The sequence below is a fragment of the Spermophilus citellus genome (genome assembly GCF_964194105.1).
Source record: "Spermophilus citellus genome assembly, chromosome: 6".
Taxonomy (NCBI): Eukaryota; Metazoa; Chordata; class Mammalia; order Rodentia; family Sciuridae; genus Spermophilus; species Spermophilus citellus.
The window spans coordinates 9,581,136-9,604,225 of NC_138187.1; the positions used below are offsets into that span (position 1 = coordinate 9,581,136).

At 46.0% G+C, this 23,090-nt stretch overlaps 1 protein-coding gene across 3 annotated transcripts in view; it reads right to left on the reverse strand.

The window, feature by feature from the left end:
- CPPED1 (calcineurin like phosphoesterase domain containing 1) overlaps window positions 1-23,090 on the reverse strand; it is an 88,527-nt gene that overhangs the window by 15,909 nt on the left and 49,528 nt on the right. For 2 of the 3 annotated variants that reach the window (XM_081298981.1, XM_081298980.1), the window contains one exon: window positions 15,816-16,238. The exons of the other annotated variant lie outside the window; for it this stretch is intronic. In XM_081298981.1, coding sequence (XP_081155107.1) covers window positions 15,816-16,238 — 423 coding nt within the window. The remainder of the gene's footprint in view (window positions 1-15,815; window positions 16,239-23,090) is intronic. 3 annotated transcript variants of the gene reach the window in all.

Consider the following 23,090-nt stretch of genomic DNA (forward strand, 5'->3'; position numbering starts at 1 on the left):
ACACATGCACCCCTGCAGTGGTACCCCACCAAGGATCTACACCAGGCTCACGTTCACTGCTCACACAGGAGTCTGTTGGAGGAACTCTGAAATCTTGAAAACTATTTCTGCTGGGTAAAATCTAGATGGTTGGATATCTTTCTGTATTTTGATAATAAATCCCCTAACCTGGGACGGCAGGTGGTTTCAGAGCCTTTCAGCCCTCCAGGGACTGGCCAGGCATAGGCGACCCACTCAGTGCTGCTCCCTGGTAAGCTTCAGGACCCTGGACAGAGACTGCTCCTGTCCCTAGGTGTGCTGAGGTCTGCAGCCCCTGCAGCGGGGTCCCAGGGAGGTCTCTGCTCTCTTCAGCACTAGACTCTCTAGGTTTTGGGGGATGCCCAGCTGACTGCTCTGCTGATGTGTGACCTGCGAGGGGCACCATCTACTTCAGAAGCTGAGCCACTGAAGTCTTCGCCATGACAGCACCTGGTGCTGTTGGGTTGGCCCTGCTGGAAGCCTGGGTCATGCCTCCCCTCTGGTGGGTGCTCCACTTACACCCAAACATCTGGTCACCTCAGGCATCTGATCAGATGTCTGGCCCATATATGTGAAACATCTGGCTTGTCTAGATTTGCAGTTTCCTCTTGGGTCTCATCTCTCCCTCTCTCTCGCCACCTGTTTTGCTTCACTAGGAAGCAATGATCCAGTTGTTGCCAGGACCTTCACTCAAGGCCAGCTCATCCTGTACAACCCAAAGAGAATCTTTTGTTTCATTTTAAGGATTTTTCTAACCTACAAAAAAAGTCACATAAATCACACTTGTTTTACCTAATCTAAATATTACATGACAAAAGCCATATTTTAATTGAAACTAGAAGGCAGGAGAAGGGGATGACATACAATTCTTGGTGGCAGAGGAGTGGCCTAGATAATAGCCAGTCTGGAGCATTGCAGCTTAACTGGAATGAACTGGTTCTGGGGCAGAAGTTCCCAGAAAAGAATGAATGGAAGAGTTCATGGTCAGAACCATCACACCAACCCTGGGGTAGCCAAGAGGGGCCCTGTTCCTGTCTATAACTGCCACACCACTACAGCCACAGCCCGCTTATGATGCTCTTCAGAGCCAGTTCCCATGCTCCAGGGTAAACAGTAACTATTCTCAGGGCCCAGAGATGCCTGGCTGCCCATTGTATCCATGGCCTGGGAGTGATCACAGCCTCGCATCCCTTTCCTGCCTGGTCTCCAGTATTAATCACAGTCCTCAGCCTGTGGCCCCAATGCCCCTTATTCCTTTTCTCCATGGGTGGCTATGCTCAGCTTTTTAATTTATTTTCTCCCTTCCTGATGAGTTGGGCATTCAAAACCTGTGTGTAGAATATGCAAGGAGGCTGTATTTTATTAATATTAATATTTGATTGCCAGAATAGCAAGGGCAGCCAGGTGGTAAGGGACACAGGCTTGATGCTTGGCTCTTCTGCTGCCCATCTGTGTGGGCATCATGTGTACCTACACATCTCTGAGCCTCAGTGTCCTCATCTGGAAGACAGAGCGAGTGTCAACCACTCCAGGGCTGTGAGAAGATCAAGCGAGAATCAGTGATATGGCTGGGGTCACCCGGCAGGAAGCTGTGTGGTATGTACTCAGGCGGCACCCAATAATTACACTTCCCTCTCATCTTTCTCTGAGTATCTGATCAGAAGATCTTTTTTTTCATTTGCACAAATTACATCTTTCTTGCTATTCATAATTTCCTCTTTATTTTTAAAAGAAGATGGCAGGCTTGTGTGTGAGAAGGAGCGCGGGCGCACATTAAGGTTCAATCCAAAATGGACAATTTTCCAGATTTCCATTACCCACTTCCCATGCCCTATCTTAAACACAGCTGTCAGGACAAGAGGCTCATTAAAAAGATTGTTTTGACTGATGGAATGCTCATGTATCAAATTGGAAATCCAGCCAAAAATACTCGAGGGAGGTAGACAGAGGTGGTGGCGAGCCGCAGAAGGGAACTGTTTTGCAGAATGTTAAAGATGAAATCTGCTGGGGAGAAGGTGCCTGCCTCTGCCTGGAGCCAGGGAGTCCAAGAAGGCACTGCTGCAGCCACTCAAATGTGAGCACCTTGGTCAGTCCATTTCTGTTTTAAAACTGGGCAAAGAGACATTCTCACCAGGTAGTTAACCTTTAACACAGCAGCCAGGTGAGCTGGCTCTTCCCTACCTTGGGCCCCTGGGCCCCTCTCCATTCCAGCCCAGCCTTGATGGGCAGGCCCTCTTCCTCCATGAGTCCTTTACATGCAGCCCCCCCCCCCCCCCGCTCTGTCCACGTGCTTCTTTTCTCACCTTCCCTCTCACTGCTGTCACCTCAGACACCTACTGATGACTACATCACCTCCCAGACTCAACTCTGTGGCGTCGAGCACCTCTCTTCTGACATCCCTTTGAGTACTGCCAACTGAGCTTATGTCTTCCTCAGTGCTTGCCCCTCCTCCTGTGGGTTGAACTGACCGTCACGCACAGTGACTCAACCAGGGACAAGGGCTAGCCTAGACTCTCTCCCTTCTCCTGATCCATTTGTGCTGGGGTTGGTTTGTCTGTCTATCCTGTCTATCCCATTGTCCCTCTATCCTTTTGTCCTCTGCAGTCTTTGTGGGGCCTGGTTTCCTGCCCTGTGCCTTCCAGCCTGTCATCTTCTGTTTTCAGATGTGCCCGGATGACATTCAGCTCACAGTAGCTATGACGGATTGGATTAACCAAGCAAGGTTGATTTATTTATGCCATAAAAAGAAAGGAGGTGAGCGTTCCAGGAAGGGTGCTGGTCCAGGAATCCATCACGAATCCAGCTCCTTCTACATTTTTGCTTTGCATCCTTGGACTTCAGCTTTTATTCTTAGGAATGCAAAACCGTCATTGGACTTCCAGCATTTCATCTAGGCTCCAAGCAGGAAGAAGAGAAAAAGGCCACTCTGGGAATGATTTTGATTCGTTTTAATGCCCCCTCTTCTGCCTCTGTTGTCATTCCTTGTGTGATGACCAGAGCCATGGCAGCCACTGGAAAAGGTCCGGCCTTGGCAGAGAACCATGCCAGGAGACAGATCAGGAGCTGGTGTAGTTCTGGGTGCTACCAATTACCTTGGCCTTCTGTTTATGTGACAGGTCTCCTCATTCTCAAACAGGACAACTTGCAGTGTCCTATTTTGTGGAGTGCAAAGGAACCAATGTGACCTTTTGCTTATTAGAAGTGATCACCCTTTTAGGGTGACCGACCATGCAGTTGTGAACACTATATAAACTGGTCTTTGGAAGCTCTTACACACCAACACTTCACCTATTGACAAGAGGTCTAGAAGTTTCCTTGCTGGGGTGGGAATCAGTAAGGCTCTGGAAGTACTGCTTTGACAATGACCTTAAAGTTATTTCTGCCTTCTGAAGAATCACCTTCCCAAGCACCTTGTGGATGTTCAACAGGACCAGATACAAACCCAAAGGCGGTATGTGGTCATTTTCCATCAGAGAATGAAGGAAACCAAGATGTGACCTCAAACCACACCTATGACAACTGGGAAGCAATTTGGAAGTGAGAAACAGACAACATGCATGAAGCAGAGTGTGCGTTATCAAAATACCCCTAAATGTGTCAATGGAAAACAAAGAAAATCTTTCCTCACTTTGACTTACACTGCAGCCTTTCTCTGTGGCTGAAAGAGACTACGCATAGAAGATGCTAATAATTTCTAGAAGAATCAATGGCTCTTAATATTATCCAGAGTGTCAATGGCGATTGCTCTTGAGTACAGGGCCAGAGGTTGCTGAGCTGCTGCCACTTTTTTCTTCTGTGGCCTGAGTTAAGAACACCCCTTTCATTTCTATAGCTACTCCTCCCCCCCTCTTTTTGTACTGAGGATTGAACCCAGGGGTGCTTTCCAATGAGTTACGTCCCCAGCCCATTTTATTTTTTATTTTGAGACAGGGTCTCACTAAGTTGCTGAGGCTGGACTTGAACTTGCGATCCTCTTATAACAGCCTCCCTGGCTGCTGATATTATAGGTGTGTACCACCATGCCAGGCTCTACAAGGCCACATTTAGGTCTGGGTAAGCACCTATGTAATACCCACAATTTTCACTAAGATTTTCATAATCCTGCTTTTTACAGAAGCAGTTTGCTCATCCTTGACCCAGACTTCATTATAGGGATCCCTTTTATTACTCTTTTCATCTTCTAAAAAGTTTAAAAGATACAAATGAGTATAAAAAAATAACATAACATTCATAGTCCCATGACCCAAAGATAATGTGTGTTAAGATCTACTCTTACTGTTTTAAAAAAAGCAATGCTGAGATTACAGCCAAAGTCCCTTCACATTTAAGGCTAAGCCAGAACTTGGGCAAGAGGTTCAGCAGCCTTGCAAGGCTGAGAAGGGTGACTCTGTGGTCCTGACCAGGAGATGGGAGGCAAGTGCCCACCACAGTGCTCCAGCATGCAGGTGGATCAACCCCATCAACAAGGCTTGCTTTCTGCTGAAAACAGTTGTTCCATAGATAGATCAGTGGCCTTGGCCCAGAGGAGGCCAACCAGAAATCTGCTGAGCTGACTGAATTTTAGGTGCCCCCAAAGCAGATGTCAAGGTAGTTTTGTGAAGACAGAGCCATGAGGTTGAGGCTGCTGTGAATTATAAAGTAAAGGAAGAAAAGAAGGAAGGAAGCATGAAATGACACTGTCCTGGGAGTCACCAAGGCCACAGATACCAGGCAAGGCTTACACTACGAGGAGCCACGTGCCTATCACACAGGGAGCAAGCAAAGAGCATTCCTGTCCCTACCATGGTTTATGGGGAAAGAAGCTTGAAAATCAAAAAAGGCTCTAAGACATCAGGAAGTCCTAATCCAGGATTCTGTCTGTCCCCTATTGACTGTCCCCAAGCTCCAGGACCCTGGGGGTTAGGCCGTTAATTTCCAAACGCAGAAAACAGGTACAATGAATCTGAAAACACCAAGAGGTCAATGTGACAGTAAGCAATGTACCTGATCCATGTAGAGAGCTCCCAAGGGATGCCGGATCTAGCCAATAAGATATGACTCTAGATCTGGGGATAAAGCTCAGTTGGTAGAGTGCTTGCCTCACATGCACAAGGCCCTGGGTTCAATCCCCAGCACCACCAAAAAAAGAAAAGAAAAGATATGATACTCAGTCTCGTGCAGCCTTACCAAGCCAACTTCAGGCCCTAGTTCCATAAAAACTGTGCAAACAGATGTAGGCACAAAGTGATGTTTGTGGCAATAGTATTTATCACAAAAAAACAGGTGGAAATGGCCTAACTGTCCAATAATGGCCAAAGAGTTAAAGGAACATGGCATGTCATAGCAGTAGTTTGGGGAATGTTTTTTAATGACATGAGAGAATGTTTGTATGTTATCATCTTGTCTTTCACAATGCTCATATGAAATGGTGCTGGCTATATGAGAAGAAGGTAGTTCTCAATAACAAGAAAATGTGGATGAAAGGTTGCTCAGAAACCAGGCCACCTGAAACCTTCCCACCTGTGCAACCAGAGATGGCCTCTGCATGTGAAACCACGAACTATGCTAAAGATGAAACCCGTGAACGTGGCATGGTGTGTGAGTCTGTGTGTGGGGTCATTGGTGAATAAGGTGCTGGCATACTAAACACAAACTCAGATCCCTGAAGAGACCCTTAATGGAATCTGCAGATAGTCCTAATGCTGCTGTTTCCAGTGTCAAGCACAGACCGCTGTCCAAGACTTCTTCCCCGGCAATTCAGGCAGGGAACAGGCAACACTTCTCTGTTCAGTCAGAGTTGGTGCACACCACAGTTAAGAGCCAATGCTTTACAGACACGAGCTGGAATAATAAACTGGCTGTCGTAATTTTTCTCTTTCCTCAAGATTCCTTTAATCATTCCTTTAATGTTATGATTCCTTTGATCACCACTTTCTGGAGCCACAGTCCCCACCCTGTCGAGTGAGTTTTTTTCTGGGGGCCACAATCCTCTGCTAATGTGCCCCCTGGCCTTGTATCCCAGGGAGCTGACCAGAATGCAGAGGCTGCACAAACCTTGGTCTTAGGTCTTTTGGTTGCAGAAGGCACAACTCACATGCGAAGGTTTCTGAAAGGATGACCTGAGAGGCTTACTCTGGAGGCCAAGGGGTAATCCATCCCTGAGCGGGCTCCTTGGAGCCTCTCTTAGCACGGACCCTTTTGGACGTTTAGCTGCGAAGCCTTCCTGACTGGCTGGAGCACTCCTTCTCCTCAGGTCCCTGCACAATGAGGGTGATCAGGGGCCCGGTGGGAGGGCAGGTGGGCCCTTCCCAGCACAGGTGTGCTAGTCCTTCCTGCTTGCGTTCAGTGCTTGGTCCAAGCACATTCCGCTCATCGATATGCTCTTGTTAGCTCAACAGCAGCATCACTATACGTGGCCCATGGCTAAGGCTGGGCCCTGAGCACAGGCTGCCACTTCCCTGCACAGGAAGCTGATCTGATGTCCTGGGCCTCATCTTCCTTGTCTTTTAAAATGGCCATGCTATCAAAAGTAATCTACAGATTCAATGCAATCCCCAACCAAATACCAATGACAGTCTTTACAGAACTAGGAAAAACAGTCCTCAAATTCATTTGGAAGAATAAGAGACCCAGGAATTCTGAACAAGAAGAGTGATGCAGGAGGCATCACAATAACTGACCTAAAATTATACTACAGAGCTATGTAGCAAAAACAGTGTTGGCATCAAAGCAGACATGAAGACCACTGCAACAGAAGACACAGAGACAAGTCCACACAGACAGTCATCTGATACTTGACAAAGGTGCCAAAAATATGTGTTGGAGAAAAGACAGACTTTTAACAAATGGTCCTGGGAAAACTGGATATCCACATGCAGATGAATGAAGTTAGATCTCTCTCTCTCTCTCATCCTGCACAAAACTCAAATCAAAATGGATCAGACTTAGGAATTAGACCAGAAACCTTGCAACTGCAAAAAGAAAACAGAGAGTCAACACTCCATCATATAGGTTCAGGCACTGACTTCCTCAACAAGACCCCCAAAGTCCAAAAAATTAAACCCAGAAACAATGAGGGAGATGCCATCAAATGAAAAAGCTTCTGCACAGTAAAGGAAATGACTAAGAGTGTGAAGAGTAGTGGCAGATAATCTTGGCCAACTACTCCTCTGGCAGGGGAACTCAAGATCTTAACTTAATGCCAAAAAACCCAAATAGCCCAACCAAAAAGTGTCAAAACAACTCAACATCAACTTCTTCAAAGGAGAAACACAAATGACCAACACATACATGAAAAATACTCAACATCTCTAGCAACCAGGAAAATGCAAATCAAAACTATACTAAGATTTCATCTCACTCTGGTCAGAATGGCTATTATCAAGAGTATAAATAATAATAAATGTTGATGAGGATGTTGGGAAAAAGGTACACTCATATATTGCTGGTGGAACTGTAAATTGGTACAATCACTCTGGAGAGCAGTATGGAAATTCCTCAAAAAACTAGGAGTGGAACAACCATATGACTCAGCTGTCCCACTCCTCAGTGTTAATCTGAAAGAACTAAAATCAGCACACCATAGTGATACAGCCACTTCAATGTTTGTAGCAGCACAATTCACAAAGTCAAATTATGAAATCATTCCAGGTGCCTGTCAAGACATGAATGGATCAAGGAGATGTAGACCAGACACATAGTGGAATTTTACTCAGCCATAAAGAAGAATGAAACTGTGGCATTTGCTGGTGAACAGATGGAAACAGAGAACATCATGCTAAGTGAAATAAACCAGATTCAGAAATTCAAGGGTTGAATATTTTCTCTCATAGGTGGAAGCTAGGGCAAAAGAAGGGAAAGAAGGTGGTGGTGGAGGTGGGAAGGGAATCAGATATCATAAACCTACGGGGAGATCAGTGGAGTAGAAGGACATCAAGAGGGAGGAAGGAAGGATGGAAAGGGGAGGAAATAAGGAATGAATTTAACAAGACTATGCTACAGGTATATAAGAACATGCCATAGGGATTCCACTTTTATAAAGAAAGCTTAGCTGAGCAGAGGAAGGAGAGTGGGGAGGGAAGAGGGGAGAGAAAAGGAGTGAAATCAAATTGCCTGTATGATTTTGCCAAAATGAACCCAACTATCATGGACAACTATCATGCTCTAATAAAAACAAAACCATCAGGCCATAAAAAAATCACCTTTCTTCATCTCACGTGCCTGCGGAATTAAAAATGAACACGAGGGCTCAAGAGCCCCGACTTCTGACCAGCGGTTTCCTTAGCTGCGCCACCAACGCAGATGTTGCACCTTCACAGTGGGCAACAGGGGCGCACAGGACCACGTCTGGTCCCTCAGGCATGTTACCTAAATGTGGTATTATTTGACTTTAAGATCTGTCATCAATATACACGTTCTTTTAAAGCAAAATAAAAAAGGGATGACACTAAAGCAATTTCCAGCATATAGTACACAGTGATGTTCTCGATCTGTACTTGCACTGCTGGAGTTAGTGGGGGGTCTGGGGTGGAGACCTTTCCAATGAAGGCAAGTCCAGTAAATGGAAAATAACTCAAACTAGTAGAAGAAGCGAGGCTGCTTTGCTAAGACAGGTACTCTGGGCTGAGTGTCCCTTCCAAACTCATGCTGAAACTTATCCCCATTGTGAGGTATTCAAGGGTAGGGACTTAATCCAACCGTGGTATTTGGAGGTAGGACCTCTGGGAAATGATTAAGGTTAAATAAGGTCATGAGTGTGGGGCCCTGATCCAATGGGACTGTGGCCTTGTAAGAGGAGAGAGCTTTGTAAGAGGAGAGAGCGTGAGGACATCTGCCTCTTCATGTCATGCCCTGCACCACCTCGTGAATGCAGAAAACCCTGGCCAGCAAGAGGGACCACATCAGATACAGCCATCTGATCTTGAACTTTCCTGCCTTTGGAACTGTGAGCCAAAGATACCTTTATTTTTTATCAAATACTTTGCTTCTGATATTTAGTTACAACACAGCAAAATAGACTAAGACCCTAGGGATATTGGGAGTTTACAAAGGAAACTCACTCCTCATTTCAAAGTGATACTAATTGTTATTTTTAAAACATGATCTAACAAAGAAAGATATGATATTTTGACTTTGTAAACTGAGACACTGCTACTTCCCAGGCACTGAAGGTTCTTTTTTGAATTGTTGCAATGGAATTTTTTAACATTTTTTATTTTAAATTTTCAACTATAACCCTAGAGAAGGAAACCATCCCTCTGGCTCAGTGTGTAGCATGGGGCCCATGCTCTTTGCTGTATGAATAAATGCCGACTTAACTTCAGGAATCAGCAGCACACATTTGCACATGCCAGATTCTTAATTTATAAATATTTACCATCAGGACTTGATTTTAACTTTAATTAGCCCAACTGTTAAGGATACCTCCAAAGTGAGAAACATAATCCATCACTCACACCAGATGTAGCTGCGGCAGTTAGTCTCTTATCTGGGTTTATAGTGAATCAGACGCAGGCATCCAGTGATGAGAGCATAATGTTCTCTGGGGAAGGGATCAAAACAGGGAACAGACCAAACCTGGGAAAATGAATTCATGCCAAGCCCTAGAAAATAAAGAGCACAAAATTCTCTGGTCCATATGTCCCCATATACCCTTGATTCTATGGATACTTAAAAAGGAACCATTGTTGAGTTCAACCATTGTTGAGCTCTCACTACAAAGCTGGTTAAAATAGGAACTATCAGGAGTGTTTTTCTTTTTTTAAAAACCACCCTTTAAATGAGGGTACTATTTATCATATTTTGAAAAACCCTATGAAATTATGCATTCAGAGGTTGCTGACCAACACATTAAATGGTGAGATGTGTGCTTTAAAAAGACATAATCAAGTTCTATAGATAAGTTCCCTAACAATTTTTCATCTAGTACAGTGGTTCCCACTTTTTAAAACTAGTAGCTCCTATTCATGTGGCTAAAAGTATATGTGTTCTACATCTACACTGAGGAATCCTGGACTCAAAAACCCAGTCCATTTTCCTGCACATCCCAGGAGCCAAGAGGAATTTCTTCTGGCTTCTATTCCTGTAGTCTGCATGGTGCATGGAGTTTATAATTCTTCCTTCTCCAGTTTGCAGTGTTGTGTTAGCAAACTCCTGGCCAGTCCTGGAAGCAGACCTGCCTCTCTCTGCCTGAAGTCTCATGTCGGCCCCCTGGAAGAAGGATGCCAGCACCTTTGGGGTGAGAAGACCAATCTAGCTAACAGGTAAGGCAATCTGCCCACTGTATATGACCCTCAACTAAGTTCAGGGTCATATAACCACAAACATGCCTGCACCAAGAGCTTGCTACAAGCTGGGTATGGTGCCAGGTACTTCTTTTTTACTTGCCACTTTGATTCCCACACCAACCCTTTGAGTCTGGGATGAGTGAGAAAGACAAAACATTCAGCAGCATGTCCCATGCTCTGGTCCAAGGTGCATATCTGGGACAAGGAGGAAGGTCCTTAGGAAGCTGAGGCCTGTGTACAACCCTGCTATGTGACCTGGCCTCTCTCCTCCTGTCAGCTGCACACTGTCACCTGTGCCACTCTGTAAGCTTTCCTTTCTCTGAATACCACTCAGATACTCTGTCTGTAACTTTATGTGTTAAAATGAACACCAAAGCATTAGGTATTTTATTTGCCCCACAGATCTTCCCATCCCATCTCCACCCCTAAATTGCATCGTGGGCCTCCAGGGCAATGTGTGCCTTACCTGGCTCACCCTCAACTGAGGATCAGAGGCGCCTGTGCTGGGCAGACCCTTTAGTGAGCCAGGCCATTGCCACAGTGCAGCCACCAGACGCCTACTGGGATCAGACATATACATAGTATACCCAGTGTGCATAGGTGTGCACAAGCTTTCAAGGGGAGCAAGAGCACCACACTGCAATGGGAACATTCCTCTAAGCCTGAGTTGTAGTGCTACAGCATGCAGGTCCTACACATGTTTTTGTAAATAAAGTTTTATTGGAATGTGGCCATATCCTGTTATCTCTGGCTGCTTTCACATTATACGTGCAGAATTGAGTAGCTGCTACAGAGACTGCAGGGCCTGATATTTACTGCCTGGTCCTGTTCAAGAAAAGTATGTGAACCTCTGTACCTAGGGATGCATTTCCCGTATGAGGGTTAGCTGGTAAACCCTAAGCCATAGAGGATGTGGACATGACGTGTGTTTTGCTGAAGCAGATTTGAGTCAAGCCTAATTCTTCCCTATTCAACCAATATTTCTTTATTATGGGGGTGCTATTATGTGAAAGTCTTGGCTCAGGTCTGGGCTTACAGAGGTGAATAAAGCTGAGACCTGCTGCCTAGAGGAGCCAAGAGGATAGAAACAATTTCAATATGACTTGGTGAGACATTAGAGTAGGAGTTAATGTTTTATTCCTCCTATAAAGCACACCCTGACCTTTATGTTCTTTAAAACTTTGAAATTCTAAAACCATAACCATGGGCTAGGATTTCTCTCTATCAAACTCATTTTCTCTCATTTTTGTTTTAAAAGCATAAATACTAGAGATGAAACTCTCATTCTGTGAAGCTACCCATTAACTTTTGTCGGAAAGATCAACTTACAGGGATCCCTCTCACCCCCCACCCCCAATTCCCAAATTTGCTCCGGACTCTTTAATACACAGTTCTAATCTCCATGTTGAGAATGAAAAAAAGAACAAGTATTGAGACATCAGGGGAAATACTGTCAGTTAAAGAGCTGGACATTTTATTTTTATTGGAAAAAATTTTTATTACAAATTATTGAGTTTGATAACACTATCAGGTGCCGGTTACTAAGTCACCAAATTAAATGCAGCCTAAATCAGGGGAATCATAAGAACTAGGTTGAAGAATGCAGTTAGAGAGGACCTCAGAGTCATGCATTTCTGCCTTTCTGCATTTCTGACACCCCGTTTAATGATCAAATCACAATCACCATTGTAAGTTATGAATTCCTGTGGACATCTGTTTTCTGGCTCATGGACATTTGTTTTTTAAGATTGAGTTTTTAAATGTCAATCCACATTAACTGGGTAACATATTAACCTTCCACAGCAAGAAACATGAGGAATGGAGAGGAATCCAGTTTCCACCAGGATTTCATTATCTCCTGTCTTTGCAACTCCAACTAGGTATCAGGTGAATTAAGGGGAAAACCAATTTCTACATCCCTTGGATGTGATGAAATTGATTATCCTCAGGCAGAGCAAAAGAAGACAGAAAATAACAGGTGCCACTTCACATCTGCGTATCTCTCTACCCTGAGATCTGTTTATTTGTACCAGTTATTGACAACGTTTTTGTATCACACAAAAAAGGTTTTTTTATTGAGCTTCAAAAGTAGAAACAGGATGCATCTGTTTCTAGGGAAACCTGAGCTTGGAAACTGTTGGATTTTGAATCACAGAGTACATTCCTACACACATGGTGGCCCATTGTACAGTGACATCCCTTCCTCTTCATTTACCCTATCCCATTTAAAAAAATTAATGCAACAATGGGAGATGATTGTTGATGCTCATTATTAAATCATTTATTCATCCCACACAATGATTCAGAATTATTCATTAAACTTCCTGGAAGGAAGCAGGGTTCTGCCTCCATGATGGCTTGGGGAGGGATGTGTTCTTTAAAAGGATATTTTATAACAACACAATTATCATAATTAAAAGCTACCCTGATAGTCTGATGAGTGGTTGACATATTTTTGAGCACTGGCATTTTAGCACAAGGAGATAAATGAGACTGAAATGGTATTAGGGGATAATATTGCTGTGGGCAACTGAAGGCAACACTGAATACCATCTGCTATCACCACCTCGATTCTATCATGGTCTTTAAGTTAATGAATTTACAAAACATCAGCTGAACTTTGGCTTTCCACAGTAAGTTCTAATTCTGTTGCTGTTTCCCCAGATGATGTCTGTATTCTGAGCCCTGTTTGTGCATGTGCCCACAAGGGCCCGCTCACTTGTGCCTCCCAGCCCAGCAGGTCATAGCCTGTGGCCCCTGCATCAGCACCTAAATGGCATCTTTCCGCTTAGGGTGCTCAGTCTTGTTCTGTGTCTAAAGGTCACTGAGCAAAGGGCCTGGCTTGGCCAGCCATTCAGACAGGCAGGGGATGGCAGGAAGGGGACCCACTTCAGGCTTTTCCTGTACAGCAGGTTCAGGGGAAGATTCTAAGGCCAGTGGCCAAGAGGAGGCAGCTTCTCATCCCAAAAGGCGGTGCCTGGGGGAGAAGTGGGAGGGGTACACTTGGGGAGAAAATAGATGTCTGAGTGGCCTTTGAAGGCCCCAGGGTGGATGCTGGTACAGAGATGCACACAGGCTTCCCCAAACCAGGGAGGCCGTGGGACAGGACTGAGAGTCTGAAAACACCTCAGGAAGCTGGGCCAGAGCTCTGTGGGGGCCCAGGCTTGCCTATGCCTTGCTGAGCCCAGGACGGGGCTGCACAAGAAGTGAGCATGTCAGTCTAGCTGCAGGAACGTGAGCCAGCATGAGCCTTCCTCACTCTGCAAGCACAGGTGGAAGGTGGCTGTGACTGACTGCCTGAACTGGCCCCCCAAGCACAGAGGTGAAGGGACATCTGAGCTAGAAGGCTGCCTGGAGCGCTGACTGCCCAGGGAGGCATTAGGTGCTGGGGTTGAGATAGCTGAGGAAGAACTGGGTAGGGGCTGTCACACTAAAGGGACTGAGTAAGCTTGGCCAAGTGCAGGGAAGAGGCTGGGGGAGGCAGGGACTCTGGGAAGGGCATGGACAGGTGCTGGGCCATGTGCTGGGGTGAGGGGTTCCCAGAGAGTCAGGCTGTGAAGCTGTACACCCCCGTGGCTGCTGGGTGGTGAATGCATGAGTGGAAAAGTGAGCCCAGTTCAGAGCTGACGCTGGGACCAGATGAACATGATGGCCTGAAGAAGTGACCCGGCTGGAGAGATGAAGGAGGGGGAATTAAAGGGACTTGGAATGTCAGAGCTCCCCTCATGGCCCCTACTGGATGCAGGACCATCCAAATGCCAGGGCCTGATACCTCGGAAGAGTGGACCGAGGACCACTTCTGCTATCTAGTGCTACCAAGCCACCTCCTGATTATGATGTGGCTTCCAACATAGCCCCCTACAGGAGAGGCTGCTATGTGGCTGGGGATAGGGCTCCATCCTGCCCTTGTTAGCCCACAAGCACTGCAGTTGTGGTTATTAGCCTCTGTGAGCTGGGGTGACTGGCGTTCACCTTGCCGACGCACACCAGCTCTGGGGTAGGGGGCAGAAGACTGTGGTCTGGACATTTCATTCCTCTCTGGGGCTCTTGGTGATAGCCAGTGGGGTTCTGTTAGCACTGAGGGTCTACTCAGTATTGGGGTGCCTGTGGGCAGCACACACTCTGCCCTAGAATGGGAAACTCAGAACCACATGCCGCTCAAGACCTGGCTGTCAAGAACAGGGACACAGAGCAGTCCGGTGGCGCCTGCACTGCTCACCGCTTGCTGTGAAAGGAAATCATCTTGGTGGCATTAAATGGCTTCCTGGCTTTATTCTGTTATAAAACAGTCACTGTGGCAGAGCTGATGCCGTCCTGACACTGCCTCCTTGGCATCAGAACAGTTTTCTTCACCAATTCAAGCATGGCGTAACATTTCAAAGGTCTTTAATAGATGCTTTCCAACTTCATCTCCATGGAACAGTTGGAAAATGTCTCCAATTATAGAAGCTTTTTGTAAAATGTCTCAAAAACACAGAAGGGCTTTGTATCTTTCATAAGTACAAACATTTAATACTCAAAGATGAAATGAAGAGTAGCAGGGTATTTTTTTAAGGAATGCCTGCTCCTGGGTCAGGTCAATGCCTTTCCCTCTCTTGTAACAAACAAGTGAAGATATTTACATTTTAGAATATTTGATACAAGTAAGCCTTGGAAAAATTGGAAAGGAGGAACTAGGGCCAAGGAGAGATTCACAACAGTTGTCAAAGCTGGAACCCTGCCAAAGCCCTGGGGTAACTCGGGGAGTTGGCTGACGCTCTTCCTCTGGAGAAGGCCCTGGAGGGACTCCCAGGAGGAGAAATAAGGCCAGGGCTAGAGTCACCAAGTAAGCCATCCTTTGGAAGCTGAGGTCCCACCTTCAAAAATGGGGTGTTCGATCCTCAGCACCACATAAATAAATAAAGAAATGTGTCCAACTACAACTAAAAAACAAAGATTTTAAAAAATGGGGTGTTTTCATTTTGTGTGTGCAAACGCATGCTATACATATGAGGGACTAGGAGTCTATAGCAGGGTAGACTATACCACGCGCCTCTCTCTACCCTGACTCAGGAAGAGAATGCCATGCCCCTTGTCTGAGGCAAACCGATGGGCCCTTAGGCCTGCTCACCAAAGCCTCATCTCAGGACTTCCTGGGTTACACTGTGGGAGCCTGACTCTTAAGGACCACCTGTTCTCTGCTTCCCAGAGAAATGAAGGAAGATGGCCCTCTCCTCCACCTCCTGAGGCATACCATTCCCCATGACCCTGCCTCCAGGAGCCCCATCTCCAGCTGTGAGCAGCTGCCACATGCTGCTGTTTGGCAGGCCAGGGACCCTCCGGAACGCTCCACAGCCTGCTCTTCTACTGGCAACTGCCCTGTGGAGGGTGACGCCTGCTGCTCCTTACAGGGGAACGCGCTGAGGCTGGAGAATCTGCAGCCTGACCACAGCCACAGCCAGCGAGTGGCAGAGCCGGGATGGGAACCCAGGCTCATCCACAGCCCTGTCCCCTCTCCCCCCTGCCAGGCCCTCTCCAGCCCTTAGGGCCTACCTGCTTTGGTGAACTTGTCTGCCATCTCCTTCCGCACAGACCTGGTGAGGTTGAAGTAGTCATCGTCCTCGTCAATGCTCTGTAAGAACAGCGGGATGTGCTGGAAGACGATGGTGTGCTGGCACTTCTGCTGCCCAGCGAGGCTCAGCTGCTGGTCCAGCCACAGGTCCTGGGCCTGCTTCAGGGCAGGGCAGCTGGAGGCGTCATACCAGAGCTGGGAGTTGAGTACCAGGAACAGGACACCCCCGACCCAGAAGCTGAAGTAGTCATCGCCCCAAGTCTGGCAGAACTCTTCAATAGTCTCCGCCGTGGGGACATTGCCCAGGTCATGGTTGCCACTGACGAAGACCAGTGGGATCTCCCTGTCAATGGCTCCCAGCACTCGCTGAAGGTCCTTGGTCTGTTCCCTCTGGAAGGGCATCCCTGGAAGAGTGAAGGCCACATCCTGAGCTGGCTGGAGACTACTGAGGTCTTTACTAACATAACTAAACCAGAGACAAAGTCCAGATTCACCTCACCAGGCACATGGAAACTGCAAAGAAGTCACCTGCTAGAAGCAAATCAATAGGGGAGCTAGAGTCCCAGTCCCTCCTCAGGACACCTCAGAAATTCAATGTCCACCTGGCCGTTTGCCCCCCATTGCTGAGTGGTGTTGTGGAGTTGATCCTAACATTAAATATCAGTGAAGCTAAATTTCTATCTTTCATTTCTATGCACACTGAATATAGACGGTCCCACCTTCTCTGCTACATCAGTGGAGCATCATGTGCATCCTGTGACAGTGGACCCAACCCTGAATACCAGTCGGGCACCAGTGGCTATGTAAGGTCTTCTTATCATCCACGTAGCCTTACAGATTGTGCCACACCCTCATGGGAAAAATCCTTTGAAACCGAGTGGCTAGATTGATGGGAACCTACCTCGTGCCAAACTCCCTGGACACAGGAAGAGGCATTTTGTACCCCACCACAGTGTGAGGCACAGGGCTCCACACCTCACTGCAGGGCGTTCTCTGCCCCCAGCACCCGGGAATGATTATTTTGACAGAGGTGAAAAATGTATGGGCGGGCAGGACCTTCCTCCTTCAGACTGCTCATTTCCTTACTTTCTGTAATAACCTACTAAAGCTTTCATAAATGGATTTCAGAATTTATCCAATTGCACATCTATTTTTTGGAGCCTCCCTGTGAATTCATCCGACAACTGTGCACTGAGGACAGGCAGTGGAGGCACTGACTTAGTGTGGGTGAGCTGGGAGTCAGCAGGCACAGGGCCCATCCCAAACCCAGAGTCAGACAACCAGTGGGGTAAATCACACCAATCTGTCTTTAGTGTTGTTAAGCATTATTGAGAAAAGCGATGAAGCAGGCAAGGACACACCTCAGGACCACATCAGTCCTGAGGATTGTGACTGCTGTCAGGCAGACAGCGTAAGAAAAGTGACAAAAAGCATTTCTCTAAGGGGAGGAAAACCCACCAGAGAAAGGGTTACATAAGACAAGATGACAATAAACCCAATAACGCTGCACGTGGACTAAACAGAAAGGTGGGGGCAGAGGGGGAGGATTGTTGTACATTTCAAAATAAATGTACAAATGTTTTATGAACATTCCCCCACAAAGAACCCATGAATGTTTGTGGTGACGGATATGTTCACTACCCCAATTTGGTTAAAATATCACAAGGTACTCTACAAAAAGGCACAATCATTATATCTCAGTTAAAAATAAATATAAGGGGGGAAAAGTCCTCACGAAGCAATCACAGCTATGACCACAAAGCAGAAACAAAGGAACCGAGTCTCAGCAGTAGATGAGAAATAGGGTCCAGCAAGATCAGGAAAGAAATGGAGAAGGACAAAACTATTTTGGAAATGGCACCTACAAGGAGATGGCCGTTGGCGAGAGTTCATTGTCCAGGTGCTCTGAAAACCCCAGGTGAACTTGTGAAGAATGCGTGCCCCACCTGGTGAGCAGCAAGTTCCCATATTTCCATGCAAACTCCTTAACAGTGCAGTTCCAATCTCCCGTGTCATTCCTCCTTTCTTTTGGCCTGTTGACGTGTATTAGCTTCTGAGAGACTCAGTTAAGTCACCACTGCGACTGTGGATCGATCATTCCTCCCTGTAATTCTGCCAAGTTTCATTCATTTACTTTTAGTTACAGTATTAGACGAAGAAGAGCTCAGAGTTTCAATACCTCACCAAAATGTTTTTTATATATAATCCTAATCAAATGCATAAATAAAGAAAAAAGAAAGAGGCAGAGCTATATTGATGCTACAGAACGATCCTTAATATATATTAAGTTAAAAACATGAAACAAAGCAGAGTAAAATCACATGAATTTTTTTAAGGCTCACAGATATTTATGTACTTTGGATAAAAATACCTTGAAAGAGCCAAAGGATCTAACTCTGGATAATTATGGGAAGTGGAGTGGGCGGTATGGAGACCTTTTATCTTTTTCTTCCCTCCTTCCCTTTCCCAAGCTTGTGGAGAAAAAGAGAGGGCAAGATGGAGAGAGGGAGGGAGGGGCAGGGGGAGGAGTAGAAATGAGAGAAAATATCAGGACTTTTTTTTTCTTTTTAAGAGGTGTTTCTTGCCCCAGATCCTAAAGACTCAGAGGAGGTAAGCCACGATCTCTAGGAACTATCTAGGAACTAGTAGAATTTGCTTGGGAAAGGCCAGCAGACCCACACTGCAGAAGCCTGCAGCCCAACCTTCTCAGCCTGGGAGAAGCAGGTCCGGCCTGGCATGGGAGACCAGGAGACCTCTCTGGCAGTGGTGCTGGGGCTCTGCCAGTGGTCAGCTTCTGCCTTAGGCTGGTCCAGACTCCCCTGGGGTCTGCTGTGCCATGAACAATGTGGCTTCTTAGCTAAACCTGGACTGTGAGCATCTGTGTTCACTCAGGTGATCCCCTGAGACACCACTGGGCAGTTCCTTCTTGTGCTGACCCACCTAAAGGGCACTCCATAAATTCAAGTAAAATCATCTCTCCTTTCCTTATTGGGTTTTTTTTTTTTTTTTTAAAAAAAACACCCCAAAGCACCCCTAGCTTCTAGTCTGACCAGGGGGTTCTGTGATGCTCAATGACAGCTGATCCCCCTAGTGATTATGTGGACCAGGTCCTGTTCTAAGACCCTGCTTGATGCAGGTGCAGAAGCTAGGTTCACTGGGTTTGAACCCGCAGTCTGGCTCAGGGCATTGCCTCATTATGGAATCCTGGTAACAAGCAAAGGTGACTTTTCTCAGTCACCTTAATTCACAGGACTCCATGATATTCCAGGGTGCAAAGATTCTCCCATTCCTTTCTTTCAAGGGCATCTGGGTTTGCATGTGAGTTAATGACCATAAGCAGGAAAGAAAGGCCAACTCAACACTCAGGGAGGAGCCTTGCCTGTGACGCACTCTACAGTGAGAGCTGGAAATTACATGAATGGGATGCTTGCTTCACATCCAGGAGACTGTTGCTCTGGGAGAAACCACAACACTCCAACCCGTAGAAAACATGGAGCCCACTGTGTCTCCTCGCCCCGAGACCAGCCTTTCCTCCACAGCTTTGACAGCACTTTGCATGTTTCCCATGTAAAAGTGCTGGCAGCGGAGCCCATGAGACCCGGGCTTGGTCTCTGGCTTAGGTCTCAGAATTCTGAGTTGAGTGGCTTTGGGGAAGGTCTCAGTCTATGTCCAATCATGTGTGAAATGAAGATGACAATTCCCAAGCCCTGGAACAGCCACAGGGTAGACCCAGATAATGTGTTCAGAGTTGGCTCTAAATAAGGCTGTAAACACCAGGTACCTCCCTCCCCTCCCCCACCAGATAGGACTCCTTCCTTTTATCACTGAGTGTGCATAACAATGAATGAATCATTCTGAAGGAATGAAAGCATTTCCCAGGGATAGAGATAATTTTTAATTAGGAATTTAGAAGTAAAGAAGTGAATTCTGGATTACAAAAAGCCAACTTTAATGAAAATACACTTGTGTTTAACAAGCTCTTATTTGTGTATATCAGAATCTCTTTAGGATCAGAACTATTAACACAACCTTAGCATTATTAACACAGCTCCCAGTGTATCTTAGTACAGCTTCCTGAAAACAGTCACAGTCTTGCACACGTGAGGAATCTAAGCCAAACCTCACCAGCATCATGAATGGGAAGATGGGAACCTGGCCCAGGACCTGTTCCCAGCAGGCCCTGCGCTTCCCAGAAAGGAGACACACAAAGAAAGGATGGGCAAGGTTACAAGAAAGGACTTCCAGGAGGGGAAGAAAAGGATCTTCCTGGGAAGGTCTTTAAGGTGGATGAGAGGCCCTTGTCTAGGGGGTGGCTAGAGAACAGGGACCCCGATGTCAACCCCCTCCTGCCCCTGGCTGAGCAGAAGCCTGGGTGGGCTGACAGGGGCAAGGTGGAAAGCCACGAGGTGTTCAAAACCTTAAAACTTTTCTTTTTCAAAGTGTGATGAGATAAAATAGAACCAGGAAGCAGTGGCTGGGGTTGTGGCTCAGCGGTAGAGCCCTCGCCTAGCACGTGCGAGGCCCTGGGTCGATCGTCAGCACCATATAAAAATAATTAAAATAAAGGTATTGTGGTCCAACTACAACTAAAAAAATGGATATTAAAAAAACAGGAAGCAAAAATATTATAATAATTACAAAACATTCACATCATTCATTGACTGAATTTTAACAAGATATGGTACCAAGAAATGTATCATTTATTGCTGTGGATAGCCATTAAAGCACAGATTATTATTTTGGTTGTGTTCCTAATAGCCCTAATTTACACCATCTAATAAAATCTCTTACCATGGCAGGAAAAACAAATACCCTTACATTTAATGAAGGACTGTAAGAAACTCAGGACCAACAATGGCACACTTGATGGTGTTAAGTCCACGGCTCCCCTCCCTGCCCAGACAAGGAAAGGGTTGAGCAGGCTGGCCCAGCACTCTGGCAACAATGAGAAAAAGCAGAGAAATTGAGAAGGAAGAAATAAGTCTAGCTACTCTGAGGACATGACTGTCTCCATAGAAAATCTGGAGAATCTCCAAAAACAAACAAGTTCCTAGCACTAGTAAAATTAGCTTGGATACAAGGTCAATATACAAAAATAAGTCCATTTCTATATCTTAGCAATGAAGGACTGAAGTGTATCTAGAAGAGGGCAGAGGACCTGCAGAGATACTTCTCCAAAGAAGACAAACATGGCCAGAAAGCACACTGAGAGAGGCTCAACACCACCAATCATCAGGAAAACACACCAAAACCACAATGGGACACCACCTTCCACTCATAAGGACGGCGGCAGAAAACAGCAACATGGAGAAATGGAAACCTTGGGCACTGCTGATGTCAAATGGCACAGCTGTTGAGGGACATGATGACAGTTCCTCACTACACCAATAATCGAAGTACCAGATGACCTGCACATCCCCCTTCTAGTTAAGTGCCTGAAAGAACTGAACAGGGTCTGAAGAGATATTTGCACACCTATGTTCATGGCAGCATTATTCACAATAGCTGAACATGTAAGTAACCCAAGCATCCACTGACAGACTGCAGTGTGCATGTGCACATGTGCGTGCAAACGCGCACACACACAGGAAGGGAATTCTGACATATGCTACAACATGTACTTTGGATAATGATGTCTATCACATTCCACATCATTCATTGACTGAATTCTAACAAGTTAAATAAGTTAAATAAGCCAGTCACAAAAAAGACAAATATTGTGTGATTCTACTTTTATAGGAGGCACAGAGTGGTCAAATTCAGAGAGCTGATGTTGGCTGCCACCAGCTTCAATGAAGGGAGGATGAGGAGTTGGTGTTTAATGGGTACAGTTCCCATTTTACAAGACAGAAAGTGTTATGGAGATGGATGGGGTGAGGGTTTGCACAGAAAAATGAATATACTTAATACCACTGAACTGCATACTTTAAACTAGTCAAATGATAGCTCTTATGTTTATTTTATCACTGTAAGAGACAAAAGAACTGCCAAAACAAAACCAGAATGATGCACCTTCAACCCCTCCAAGCTGGGATGTTGAGAGCAGCTGCAGGCAGGAATGTCGGGGAGGGTGGGGCACGGTGAAGCCACACCCACCATCAGTCTGCAGGTGCTGCAGGACCCCTGGTGGTGCTCTTGGGGTTGCCATTTCAGGGTAAGAAGGGGGCCCTCTGAATTCAAGGACCATCAGTGGCCTTTTTTGGGGGAGAGTCCTCTGGGCACTATCCTCAGAGCTTCAGTTCTCTTGTCCCTAAAGTGGAAATCTTGTCACCTCAATTATGGAAATGCTGTTAAGGCAAATGAGATCATGTGTTTAGGTGCTTAGATGTAGCTCCCCGTCCTTTCCCTTCCCAGGAGATGAAGAACAGGAGGGAAGCAGGTCTGAGGTTATCTGAGATCTCCCTTGTACCTCTCTTATTCTCTGGGTACTTGGTCCCTACTGCTGCGCCCCTGAGCTATGCAGGAAAAAAAGGCACGCTAGGTGTGCTGATATCCTAGCACAAGGTGAGTGACATCAGTGCACATTTATCTGGCAGTCTGCCTGCTGTGGTACTTGGAAGGCCGTACTGTCCTGTAGACAGTGGAGAAATGGATGGAACAGGGCTAAGACACTCGTGCCAAAGACAAGAACTTCCAGTGCCAGCCCAAGAAGTCTCTGGAAAGGGAACCCGTGGGGTCCCTTCCTCATGTGTAGGTTGAAAATAGAATAGTCAGGGCATCAACCACATGGTTTTTAGATCATCACCCCAACTTTTAGGGGGCAATCAGGAAATATTGATTCAGACTTCAATAATCTCATTATATCCAGTGACTCAGCATTCCTATTGATAAGTCTTCACCGACAAAGACATACATAGGAATGTTTACTCAGTAATAAAAGAAAACAAAATCATGGCATTTGCAGGTAAATGGATGGCATTGGAGAAGATAATGCTAAGTGAAGTTAGCCAATCCCCCAAAACTAAATGCCAAATGTTTTCTCTGATATAAAAAGGCTGACTCACAGTGGGGTAGGGAGGGGGAGCATGGGAGGAACAGATGAGTTCTAGATAGGGCAAAGGGGTGGGAAGGAAAGGGAAGAGGCAGGGGATTAGCAAGGACGGTGGAATGTGATAGACATCATTATCCAAAGCACATGTATGAAGACACGAATTGGTGTCAACATACTTTATATGTGGCATATATACACAATGAAATATTACTCAGCTCTAAAAAATAAGATGATCATGGCATTTGCAGGGAAACAGATAGCATTA